Genomic DNA, 12,955 nt, shown 5'->3' with positions numbered 1-12,955 from the left:
GCATTTGCTACAGGTATTGTTTGCTATACAGACGTGTTGGGATAACATCGTCCTCGCGAGCCGTACGCTGTGTGCGCGAGTGAAAGCGTGCAACCATAGGGCTACTATATGCGTGCAACGGTGCCAGCGTTTTCACAGCGAGTGTCCGCGGTCATCGAGTGTGAAGTGTTCACGTTTGCCTGTGCGCGCTGACACCATGATAGTTCATTTAGTTAGTAAACGAATGTTTGTAAGGGGCACCATTCTACTCCGGCGGCTGCTGCGTATGGCGTGGCCGCGCGAGCGCCGTCTTCAATACGATCAGCGATATGCACCGAAGGCCGATAGCGTCGTGCGCGCTATAGCACACGACGCTATATAGCAGCTCTACAGCAATAGATGTGCCAGTTGCATGGCTATCGGAGTGCTAGAGGTTCGTTATCCTTTTAAGACAAATGTGTTGCCACTAATATACTATCGCATGGCGACAATCGGGTACTCTTTGTGCGGGGCCTCTCCACGGCGAGTGCAGCGATGTGGTGGCAAGGGGGTCCGGGCAATGTGCCCGACATGTGCACTGTCTCGACGGCGATGTGTGTCGCAATTGAATAATTTTGAGCAATGGCAATAGTTTCAGCCGTTGACGCACTATGTGGTAATCCAAGGTATATATAGTTTTCATGTGACGTCACGGACGCAGCTCTCACTGCGCTAGTACCCAAACATGGCGGCCACGATGACGTGAGTGCATTGTAGTATCACACGCACATTGTTTTGCTTATTCACGGCGACTGTTTTTCACCGGTTTATCACTGTTATCGCTTTGTCGTTCGACACAAGATGGGGCCCGTCGTCCTGTCATGCTGTCAAGTTTCTTGATTACACTCCTTATCTACGTGCTAGTACCTAAAGATGGCGGCCGCGATGACGTCTGTGCAAACTATCTATATCCTCAGAGCTTGGGCTTGAAAGCTCTGAACTGTACGCAAATAGGTTTTGTAGGTGTTGGATATAACAGGTAGGCTGTACCGGAGGAACCCAACAAACACCCTGTACAGCTGTAACATTGATGAGTTCTTTCCTGCAAGGAACCTGAACAGATGACATATAGCAAACGGTCACTTTTTCATGTGGTTCACGTGAGGAGTCCAGGACAAGTCTCTGTCAATCACAACACCCAAGAACCTGTGGCTTCTCCTGTACAATATCACTTAACTGTCCGTTGATTGATATGGCATATGCAGACATTGGCTTCCAGGTATAGGCCACCACCGTGCACTTTTCCCACGTCACCTCCATACCTTGTTTATGAAGGTAGCATGATGTCGATGAGGCCGCCTTCTGAAGCAGAGCGCGAAGCTGAAGCCGTGACACCTCCGACGTCCGCACAGATGTCGTCAACATAGATAGCGAGTCGAACGGTGCTCGACAGGTCCTCGAGTAGTCCAATAAGGGCTAGATTAAAAAGTGTTGGGCTTAGTACTCCACCCTGAGGGACTCCGCGGCTGCTGTAATACTGGAGTGTTGGGCCATCCTAGTGAGCACATAGCACATGTTGGGCCATCCATTAGTGAGCACATAGAATGATCACGTCTGTAGGTAGCTACAAACCCAGAGACATGTCTTGCCACCAAGTCCTATTGCTTCTAACACTTTATGGATGACTTCATGGGTAACATTATCGTAAACCCCTTTAATGTCTAGAAATGCTTAAACTTTCAGTATGATCCACGACAGTGTGCTTTCCAGACAACCTGTGGCCATTTCTTTCTCCACTTACTTTTTCCACATAAACTGCAAAGCAAGAGAGTTCCAGTGGCAATGTCAATGAAAACTGCCTGCTATTTACCTTATATTAAAGTTTTGCATAGGAGTGGTTGCCTAAATGAGTTCTGTTGAACTGCACAAGGTGTATGAAGCATGAAATGGGAAGTTCGTATGATCTATCAGATGGATGCAAATTGTCCTCTTCATCAGTAACAGTTGTGTTGCACATTCACACCATATTCTAGAAGCTTTTTTTTTTTGTCGATGGCAGGAAATGTGCTGCAGCTGTTGCACATAGAATGGTATCGCTACTTTGGCTTGTATGTGTCAAATGTGTTGGTTGAGCAGTTTCTTTCACTAGCTCAGAATTTTAAGATCTGCCAAGCAGCTGCTTTCTGCAAGCCAAAAATGCTTTCACATTAGCTCCACCAGGGATGTGCTAAGAATTGCCACTAGCATCCCATTCCTCCCACCAGCAGTTATGTTGCGAAATTTATAAGGCCAAAATCAAACACTTATTGCTTGTTAATGCATTTTGCATTAAATGCAAACATCAAGGAAAAAAAGAAAGCAATGATTTGCTGCAAACCCTGCAGTGATGTGCCACAATAAATATGCTGGAACGCATCCAGAACAGAGCTGCCCGATATATAACTCGGAATTTTGATCGAAAGTCAAGTAAAACACAGATCAAGCTCGATATTTCATTACAGCCCCTAGACATCCGCCGCAAGATTGCTTTGCTCTGTCTATTACACAAATATGTTCATTTCGATAAACCATGCATATTACCCCTCGAAACCCCCGTCCGTACGTCCTCAAGATTACATAATCACTTTAGCTTCAAGCGCATTTTCGGTAAAACCACTGCTTTCAATTTATCTGCTGTACCTCGTGCCATATCCCACTGGAATGGTCTTCCTGATGATATCGTCACGATAACTGATCGTAAAATATTTCGTGAACGCCTGTGCGTGCTTTTTACATAATCTCCTTTCTTTTATATATCTGCTATGCTTGATCATGCTATGCTTTGTTTTGTTTTTTAGTTCAGCCACTGTACAGTTGTCTTAGGTTTATTTTTGAGTTGTTTCCGTTGTACTTAACAGTTCTTTGTTACATTGCCCCCCTTACTCAATGCCCGACAGGGCCTGTAAGGTGTTTTTTAAATAAATAAATAAATAAATAAATATTGTATTACAGAGGAGCAACATCAGAAGCACATTTTTTCTTCTTTCTTTTCTACCTAGAATATGTCCACAAGAATGTGCATCTGTGAGTGGTTTCAAGACAAACTAAACACACATTTATGAAAGACAAGCCTCTTTATGGATCAGAAAAAGAGCTCTTGACATGTATGGTCTTTAACTATGTACAATTGGAGGAGAGATTCATACAGCAACTCTCCTTTCGGTTTTGGCTTCTTGGTTTTTACCAGCTTCATGGCGGGCACCTCTAGATAAAGCATGTTGGCAGGTACCAATTCATCCTGTCTTTACAGCAATATGGCATTGACAAAACCTAACATCAAACTTTTTTTTTTCCAACGGCACAGTTGCTCCAGGCAATAGAGCTGGGAGTCCTTCAAAAAAAAAAAAAAATACAATGAAACAGCAGAACACGATGGGCATGGCCAGAGCCACGCAGACATTATTGTGCATGCTATGTACACAACCGCACAAATAAAAAAAGAGGTGCCACAGATGCATAATGTCTGCTACACACTTGTGAAATTTGTGAACAAACAGAATCCATTGCGCAACATGAAACTTGCCTTCCAGCAACAAATCTGCAATGAGTGCACAGGGCCTAACTAATCTAGCAAGCCTTTGAACTGTGTTCTGACCTAAAGGATGACTCTGTCTGGAGGTAACTGCCTTTTGCTTCCACCAAATTCTTTCTCTGTGTTTCTGCATTTACATGCGAGTGCACTGTTGACAATTCTTGCTTTCAGGCCATTTTCAGATACTTCTGCTATAGGGGGCAGGCTTCTGGGTCACAGTCAGGTGGAAAAGTAAAACATTCTTCTTCGTGCACTGATGCACTTATCTTTGAGAAAGTTCATTCATGTGCTGTTCGTGTTGCAGCTGCCACACGTTTGCACGACAGCCATGAGAAAGTGACGGGGGTAAAAGACGGCGTCATGCAGAGCACCTCTTTTGTGGCGAGCTATCATTGGATGAAGGTGCCTGGAAAAGTCTTCCACAAGGTTTTTCACTTGGCAATAGGCTCTCGCATGCTAGGCCAAGGGCTTTTGCTTCCTGGAGAGGAAGGTGCTTCCAGGCAAACCCTTTAGTATGGAAGACAGCAGCAATTGAACGCTGCTGCAGCTGTTGCCTTGGAAAGACAACGCGATGTACATCCTTGTCAAGCACTTGGTTTGGCCCTCATGGTTCCTCAGAGAGTGGCTGCTCTTCTGAAGTGTTCTGGTTTTCTGAAGCCTGGCTCTTGTCGGCTGCCCCACCACCGTCATCATCGTGAGACTCCTCGGACTCGTTCTCTTCGTGCACGGGTAGCGAAGTAGCCTCAGAGGCTCGGCTTCTATCTGGCCGCTCCATGCCTGAAAGAAGAACCGGAAAACTCATCTTATGGAATCAAATTTAATTTTATTAGCAGCACTCTTGTAGGAGATTGGGAATAAATTTTGATAAACAGCTTGAAAGCAACTGACCATGCTAAACATATAATGTCATAACAGTGGCTAAAACTAGTGTTCAAACTGATTCTACGTAGTACAACTTGTAAAAAAGCCCTTACATACACACACGTCTGCACCCAGCAATACTTATACCATATAGCAACAATTCAAGTGTTGGCCAAAACATATTCTCAACAATGATGTCTTCACTCAAGAGCACGCATATCTCAGTGCTTTTAGTGAAATCTTTATGATGCCAAAGTTCTGCTCAGTACACTTAGCCACAATACAGTGTGTGCCATCAAACTCTAGCCACCTCTTTATACTCGTCGACTTGGTCTGCTCCTAATTTCCTATTAAAGAACCCCACCACCCACATAAGTGTCCCCTTTCAGTTTTAAGCAACGGCCATAATGATATAGGCACCCACTCAGTGTTGTCTGTACACACCTGTAAAAGAAGAGGCAAATGTATACCAGCTCACACATTTCGGTAAATACTTGGCTGCTACTGTGCTTGATGCTTCAAATTAATGGTGCTTCCTCGCCAACTTTGCTAAATTTTTGAAGAGAACATTTTCACGAAGTTTAAGTGCCACAATGTAATTGCCCAAGCGCTGCTCTGCTTCAGGTGGTCACAGCCATGTGAGTGATGACAGAGAGATCATAACTTGGGAAATGTTTCAATTAACAGCAGTTTTCCCCCTTTCCTGCAACACACACACATAGAATCGTAGTGCGACATTCCCGTCGCACAACGATTCTGGGCCGTCCAGCGGGCAGAGGAAGCCGCCAAGGGCCAACCCTTTGGCCGAAACCTAGGCGGGGTCCAGGCCCACCTCACCAAATAGCAGGGCACCGAATAAAGTTATTTGAATGAATGAACAACATTTCTCCTCGCTCTTCACTGTACTTCCTTTTTCTAACGGATTCTGTCACATACTTTTCTGTAGGACACTGTATCTTCATCTCATTTCATTTATTTACCCTAAAGGCCCAGAATCGGGCATTACATGGAGGGGGGGGGGATATAAAAACAAGAAACTTCAAAAGGGGGTTATGAGCATGAAGATCAAAACACACACACACAAAAAAAAAAGCTGTCTTCAGAATCAAGGAGATAAAGTGCATTTAGCACTATCATGATGTATTGCAATAACACAAGATCGAGCTACAACGCTATTAGAATAATGCAACAAATACATGATGGTGATCAAAGGTAGTAAGGCACACAAGCAGGATAACATGGTTGTTTAGAAAGGATCAACTGTTATGGCAGGTTTGCTCATTAAGGTAGGCTAGTAAAGCCGATTGGAAAGAAGATAATTCCTTAATGTTGGCAATGAGTGGTGGAAAGGCGTTCTACTCATTTATTTTTTAATCTGTGCAAAAGGTAGTGTATACCTTGAGTTCATGGTCAATATGGGCGAAGATGCGGGCTCCTGGATGAATGAATTTGTGTGAAAAGGCACCGTCACGGTAATAAACACTGTGAAAAAGGATAATCGTGAATATTTTCTGCGTATGTTGAGAGGTAAAATACCAAGTGTTCTTTCTAGGGATGACACACTGTGATAACGAGAATATGAAGACGAGATTAATCTAGCGGCTTTGAATTTATTCGAGCATGTCAGTAAGATAAGCTTGATGTGAATGCCATATGCTAGAAGCGTTCTGTAGTGATGGTTTAATTAACAAATTAAATGCGTGAAATTTGGTGCCCGAATTGGTAAGGTGTACAGGATGTCGTAGAATGCCAAGATTTTTAAAAGCTGGACTAATGATTAATTCTACATGATCATTTCATTTTAAATTGTAATTGAACAGGACTCCTAAGCATTTCATCAACGAAACTGTTCCCACTGCAGAAATGTTAACTAAGTACTTAGGCACTAAATTGAGACTGGGAACAAATTTGATGCATTTAGTCTTCTCAAAGTTAATTTTCATCTGCCATTTGCTGCATCATTCTGAAAGAGTCGTTAAGTCAGATTGCACGGTTAAAGTATCATTCCGGTTGTCCATTCATATATTACACAGTCATCTGCAAGAAGATGTATGGAAGACTGCATGTTAGTTGATATATTGTTTATGTAGGTTAAAAATAACAGCAGTCCCAAAACTGATCCTTGTGGGACTCCCGACTGTACAAGTGTGTGATAAGATATGCAGAGATTGATTTTAACACCCTGACATCTGTCAGTTAGAAAGCACTTAATCCACATAAATATTTTGTCATCTAGCTGTAGGCTACATAGTTTTGTTAGCAGACAATGGTGAGGGATGCGATCTAATGCTTTAGAAAAGTTAATAAAAATTGCATAGACGAAAAATGACCCATTGATGGAGTTATGTAAAATGGTTACTAGCTCAAACAACTGCACGTTACAGGATTGGTTTTTCTGAACGCCGTGTCGGATTTTAAAAACTAATTAATTATATTCAATGTCAGACATTATGTGACTGTATATGATATGTTCAAGTAGTTTGCAGCAAATAGATGCAAGAGCAATGGGACGGAAATTGTTAGCGAAGTGTTTGTCTCCAGCAAGTAATTACAGTGCAATCTTCCAGTCATCTGGAAGAAACCCGGCGACTGTTGAAAGATTAGTGATAAAACGTAAGATGAATTATCTGATGTTAGCTTCAAAAGTTTTCTGTGGAAGCCTCTCTAATGCATGGGCTACGCCTGTTTTTGTTATCGAGATAGCTGGAAACTTGCACGTAACTGCTTGCACTTGAAGCATCGTAGATTGTTGCAGCAGCTCATATGAGAAAAATGAAGCAAAATGCTGATTAAAATTTCCCAGGTTTCTCCAGTAGGTCACTATTTTCACTTTTGAGTTGTACACTGAATAGCTTTTCTTTCAGGTTTATTACCCGCCAAAATTTTCCAGGATCGGTGACCATCAGATTGGGCAAAGTACAGTTTAAGCATTTGTTTTTAGCTTCATTGATTGAGGTCACTGTAAACTTTGACAGCCTTTAGTAGTTTTTCCAATCTATATCGGTACTTGATGTCGAAGCTTTTCTAAGTGTCCGTTTCTTCTTTTTAAGAGTTCTCTTCCCATCATGTTTGAACCAAGGATCACCTGTTTGGACAGGAGAATTAATTTTGGTACGCAGCAATCTTCCACTTTTTTTCTAAGATTGTCTCTATATAAAAACCAGTTATGGTTAACTAATCAGCTTGCAGAATCGTGTAGGAATTCGGCCACAAAAGCTGTGAACATGTGGTTCATTTTGGCAATATCTATGCGAGCATAGTACCGTTCTCATTTCTTTTGTTTCCTTTGGATGTCGTGCCTCCATAGTGCAGTGAAGAGTTCTGTGGTCACTTATTTCTTCACGAACAAGAGCACTTCTGTATTTAGGATGGTTAGTGAATATCAGCTCTAGAATATTTTTGCCTCGTGAAGGGTTTTTTACCACTTGGGAAAGGTTATGAATGTGTATAGTATGCAGTAAATGAGAGTATTATTGGCGATTATTGTTACCTATAACAGAAGGTGTCAACCAGTCTATTGCTGGATAATCAAAATCACCGGCCAAAACAAGTGTGGCGTTCGGGAACCTATTTGTGACCTGCCCAACAGCATCGTGGAAGAGGTCTGCAAAATTGGGCTGTCTATCAGGAGGTCGGTAGCACGAACCAACAACACAAGTGCACATGACAATGACGTGTAACAATAATCCAAATCATTTCAAGCAGTGAGTTAATAGGCATAAGAGATGGCTGAAATTCCTTTTTGACATCAATTACTATGCCTCCTCCCCACGACACTTTTTGCTCTCTGCGAAAAACAACAAATGATTTTGGCAACAATGGTTAATTACCAGCAATATGCTCGATGAGCCACATTTCTGTACCAATGAAGATATCTTAAAACCAATGATACACGGATGTGATGCTGATATCAAATTTCTTAAGTAAGCTTTGGAAATTTGCCAGGAGCAATGCAACTTTATGTGCAGTTGGTTTGTAATAAACCACGACGCAAGTCATTTATGTAAGGGTTGACTTTTTTTAGTCACCAGAATGACAGAATTAGACAATGAGTCATATGGATACGTGCCATCATGCATGTGCAGTGTGTTAAAATGGAGCGTAAAACACTCGCTTTCCTTGCGGTTTCCCTTGGCAACGTCTTGAAGGTTTTTACATGCCAGCTGGACCTTAGACGAGACGCCTTCTTCCACCATACTATACATGAGGTCACATTCTTTAGTTTGACAGCGTTGCGCAGTGCTTCTGTTTCTGATTTGTAGTTGAGAAACTTAACGATAATGGGGCGATTGAAACCAGGTCAAGGTTGGCCAATGCTATAGGCATGTTCTATGTCTTTGAGAATTAGTTTAAGGTGAGCTGAAAAGAAGTCTTTGATGATGCTCTGTGTTCTTTTTTTCATAGTTTTCATTTTCAGTATCAGGAGGGCCCTTGACAAGCAGGTCGTCTCTTCCCATTCTGTTATTCATGTCATCTATAACATCACAGAGTCCGTTAATTGCCCTGGCTATACTCGACTTGACTTCTTTTACCGAGTCACTCATGCCTTAACAGTTGGCTTCGATTTGAGCTATGCCACCCAATGTGCGCTCAATGGCTGTTACCCTAGTTTCAATGCCAATGCTGTCTTTTTGAATTTTCTTTAGTATTTCTATAGTTTCAGTGTGGCATTCATTGACATTGACAATATCCTGTGTACACAGCATTCTTGACAGGAAAGCAGATGACATATACAGTGCATTGAAGAAATGAATCTCAACACGGAATGATGACAATTATTTTTGTGTGAGAAAAGTGCGTCCTGTTTACAACTAAACTCCCTAAACAGATATTGCGATTCTAAAAAGTTGTATGTATCTATTGGCTGTCTAAAGCAGCCAGATAGGATGCATTTGCTTATAGGTTATGTAAAACAGCTACATTGCTTACATCACTTCTGCAAAAGGTGTAGAATACATTATTTTTGTCCTACAGCTGCAGTTCAGAGCATCGTAATAGATCTTTCCACTCCATATTTTCATATTTTTTCTTTAATTTTGCAATTATCAGCAATTTTTGCTAAATATGTGAAAGCATATAAATGTACTCCAAAATATAGGTAGATTTCTAGCTTTCTCTCTTCAGTACCCCACACTTAAGCAACAATGATTCAGTGGCCTCCAAGGAAAACTACATGTGTTCAGATTAGTGTTACAAAGAAAAGCCTCCCTCTAGCACTGTCCTCGCTGGTGAGCCTACATTGAAGCTTGTGCATCAAGGTTTTAGGCTGTACCCCTGTACACACACACTATCAAAGAGTGTTCTAACCGAAGACACTTGAAATCTACAAGCACCACTGGCTTCCTTCCGTGAGCTTGTGCAAGAGGGCCGATTGCAAGAGAAAAACTTGATTCCGATCAGGCTCGATCACAGTAATTAATTTCTGGGGTATTAAGTGCCAAAACCACCATATGATTATGAGGCACGCCGTAGTGAGGGATTCCGGATTAATTTTGACTAACTGGGGATCTTTAACGTGCCTCCCCCCCTAAATGCACAGGACACAGGCATTTTTGCATTTCGCCCCCTACAAAATGCAGCTGCTGTGGCCGGGATTCTATCCCATGACCTCATGTTCAGAAGTGAAACACCACTAAGCCACCATGGCGGGTGACTCGATCATGATAGAAAGTGCCCGTATGACACTGGTATTAAGTTACTCACCAAGTGGCTTGAGAACCAAGAATGAGAGAATGTCTGAGAGCGAGATGATGCCAACGACATGATCCTCTTCATCCACTACAACCAACCGATGGACCTAAAAGGGGGAAAAAATTAATCTTGATCTGCTAAGGAGGTAAAGTGTTCCAATTTTAAACATATCAAGCCCTGATCACATTGTCCTGATGAATGATGTGTGCACACATCATACACACATGCAGTTTCTCAATTTTAAAAAGGTAAGCCAGCATTTTGATTTTTTAAAGGCATCCCGAATCACTCCTTGAGTTTGGTTAAAAAAAAAATTGACCAAGGATAGCATACACTGCTGTGAATATCTCAGTCAAATATAGCAGTAGTGTGTGGAGCTCGCAAGCGAAGCATGAATTCACCGTTTTCTCAAAGCCTATATTCATTTAACAGAAGCCTGCTCCTCACTTTTTTCTGCACACTTTATTTCGTAATAATACATATTCACATACATGGCTGCTATTGGCCAATTGCTGACATCAATCAAGAAGGGTGTTTAGATCAGTGCGCTTCTTCCTACTGTTACTGTGTATATTTATTGACGCAGTTTAACAAACAGGCTAAAGTAAGTGAAAATATGCTCTAGAATTTGCACGATAATTACCTACTCCTGGAAGAAGCCGACTATTGTCTGCTCACGCTTGGCTGCGGCCATCTGCATAGGAATTAAACTTTGGCCGGCCTGCTTATCAGTGTCGTAGCTGTCAGGTATCGCTAATTTTGTCTAGTTTCGAACACTCAACTAGCCACGAACCACAAAAAACTTAAGGTGAGACCGCACATACACTTGCCAGTGCGTAGTCACTCATGGCTGTTCTTGGTCAGGTTCCTTGGCAGACTTTGCTTCCTATTCAGCTATTGATAGCATTTCAACATGCCCAAGATGGGTGTGTCTACGGTTCGTTGGCAAAGAGCGTGCAGGGCAAAGCTGGTCCACACGACATAGCGCGGTCAGACTGCAGCACATGAGTGCAATCGCGCACTCAAGCCCTCTCGTGCACAAAGCAAACGCTGCGTATACGCACTGCAGTTGCATGTAGCTGCGGTCTGCTATGTGGCATAAATATTGCCGCCGCCGCTGCGGGGTGCCCCAACAAACCCACCACCTGAGCACACTGCAGCTCGCTGAGGAGAACCGTTTAGCTACATTTGACGCAATGTAGGCGCCAAAATCGGAAGCAGTGGCGCCTACGTGAACATTCAAAATCAAATTTGAGCTGTGCACCATGGTGACGTTCAGTATGAGGAGCACTGTGAGCACGCCCTGTACCGCCGCAGCCTTTGCAGTACAAGTCACTGAAGAAGCAATGGAAGCATCGTGTTGGGGATGTTCGATTGCCAATAACTCTACTTCTGGTGAACGCACTGAAGTATTTTTGAAATATTCTATTTTAACTTCAAATGCATTTCTTGACTTCGATAAAAAGTGGCTCAGGATCCCTTTAAAAAAATATGCACTAAATAATTTAGAAGAGTTTTCAAAGGTTTTTCAAGGTATGAACAATGCCATTATGCTGGCGCGAAACCAGCAGGCAGTCTGCATGCACTCTTTATTAGTAAAGTCTCATAATTTTGGCACTACAGCATTAATTAACTTGAGTTAGAAAGCACAGAAAGCAGGCAAGCAAACTATGAAAAACAGATCCAGTCATACCTCAATGTAGCAAACATGGTACTGTATATCAAATTATTGGTTATTCTCAAGTTTTTTTTAGAAATTTCACAGCAACTGAATGCATTAAAAGCAATGCATACTGTAACCACTTTGGGCATGCAGTGAATATATCAAATATCCCATAGCTTGAGCATGCCTGCTTTTGACTCGTGTAGCAGGCATCTCCACAGCACAATGCCAGTAAGCAGTAACGTGCCAGATGCTTAAGAAAGGTTTTTTTTTTTTTCAATGTAAATTCAATTTTCATGTCAAATCTGCACCTAAGGCCCATTTTCACCATAGTAACACAAATGATTGATGTAGTTTTGCGCTCTGCCACACTAACACAGACACACACACGAAAAAAGAAACAAGCAACGTTGCTGCTGTTTCCCATGCCTCAGGAAATTAAATGGTTGGTTCGATTCAAGCAAGTGCCTAGTCGATTCCCCAACTAGTTGTCAAATCAATGCCATTTTTACTAAACTATTTTAATATAATTTTGTATACAGAATTTTGATTATAACCATATCAGTAACATCAAACTTTTTAAAATGAGTTCGCCTATATTATAAAATAATGTCAACAGTAATATGACAAAATGGATCCTGAAGACAAAAATTAAGTCAAGCTAAGTTGACATATTCATCCTAAAATAAGGAATGTGCCGCTGCTACCAAGCACACAGCATCCGTAAATGGTGAAACAATGTACTAAACCATTCTGAATATTCAGATGCATGTGATTCCTGTAGGCATCAATCATCCTGACAATGATTGTCAAAAGTGCAGAAAACCTTAGGAGCAATTGGCCAGGCAGCAGCCGCTGCCCTCGTCCACAAGGAGAAGCCAATTACTGATGAGCAAATTACACTGCATTTTAACACCGAGGAAAACGCAACTCGGAAAACTTTATTGGGTTTCTCCCTACAAGGAACTCACGAGTGCTACCTTACTGCATCACTTGATCAGCATGATTTGTGGAAGTGTAACCCACGAAAGTGGGTGACAACCTAAGAAATAATTACAGCGCTGCTGAACTCAAAGATGCGCCAACCAATTGTCTTTGCTCATTTCCATGATGTCATGGAATATCAGCATCCCTTGGAAACTATGTTTTACAGCACGGAGGCATGGAGGGTGTTATGATTGACCTGTCAAGTGTGAGAGACATTCAAGCGT

The 12,955-nt window shown here is 42.1% G+C and overlaps 1 protein-coding gene across 7 annotated transcripts in view; it reads right to left on the bottom strand.

Annotated features, from left to right (window-relative positions):
- Positions 1-3,052: 3,052 nt before the first annotated feature.
- SNF4Agamma (SNF4/AMP-activated protein kinase gamma subunit) overlaps positions 3,053-12,955 on the bottom strand; it is a 420,535-nt gene continuing 410,632 nt past the window's right edge. For all 7 annotated transcript variants that reach the window (XM_075680298.1, XM_075680299.1, XM_075680300.1 and 4 more), the window contains 2 exons: positions 10,094-10,187; positions 3,053-4,306 (listed from right to left, as the gene is read on the bottom strand). In XM_075680298.1, the coding sequence (XP_075536413.1) occupies positions 4,134-4,306; positions 10,094-10,187 (267 nt within the window). In that variant the 3' untranslated portion in view covers positions 3,053-4,133. The remainder of the gene's footprint in view (positions 4,307-10,093; positions 10,188-12,955) is intronic.

The sequence above is a fragment of the Dermacentor variabilis genome, chromosome 2, assembly GCF_050947875.1.
Source record: "Dermacentor variabilis isolate Ectoservices chromosome 2, ASM5094787v1, whole genome shotgun sequence".
Lineage (NCBI taxonomy): Eukaryota > Metazoa > Arthropoda > Arachnida > Ixodida > Ixodidae > Dermacentor > Dermacentor variabilis.
The sequence above is the reverse complement of the archived record's forward strand: the minus strand, read 5'-3'. Positions and strand labels throughout refer to the sequence as shown.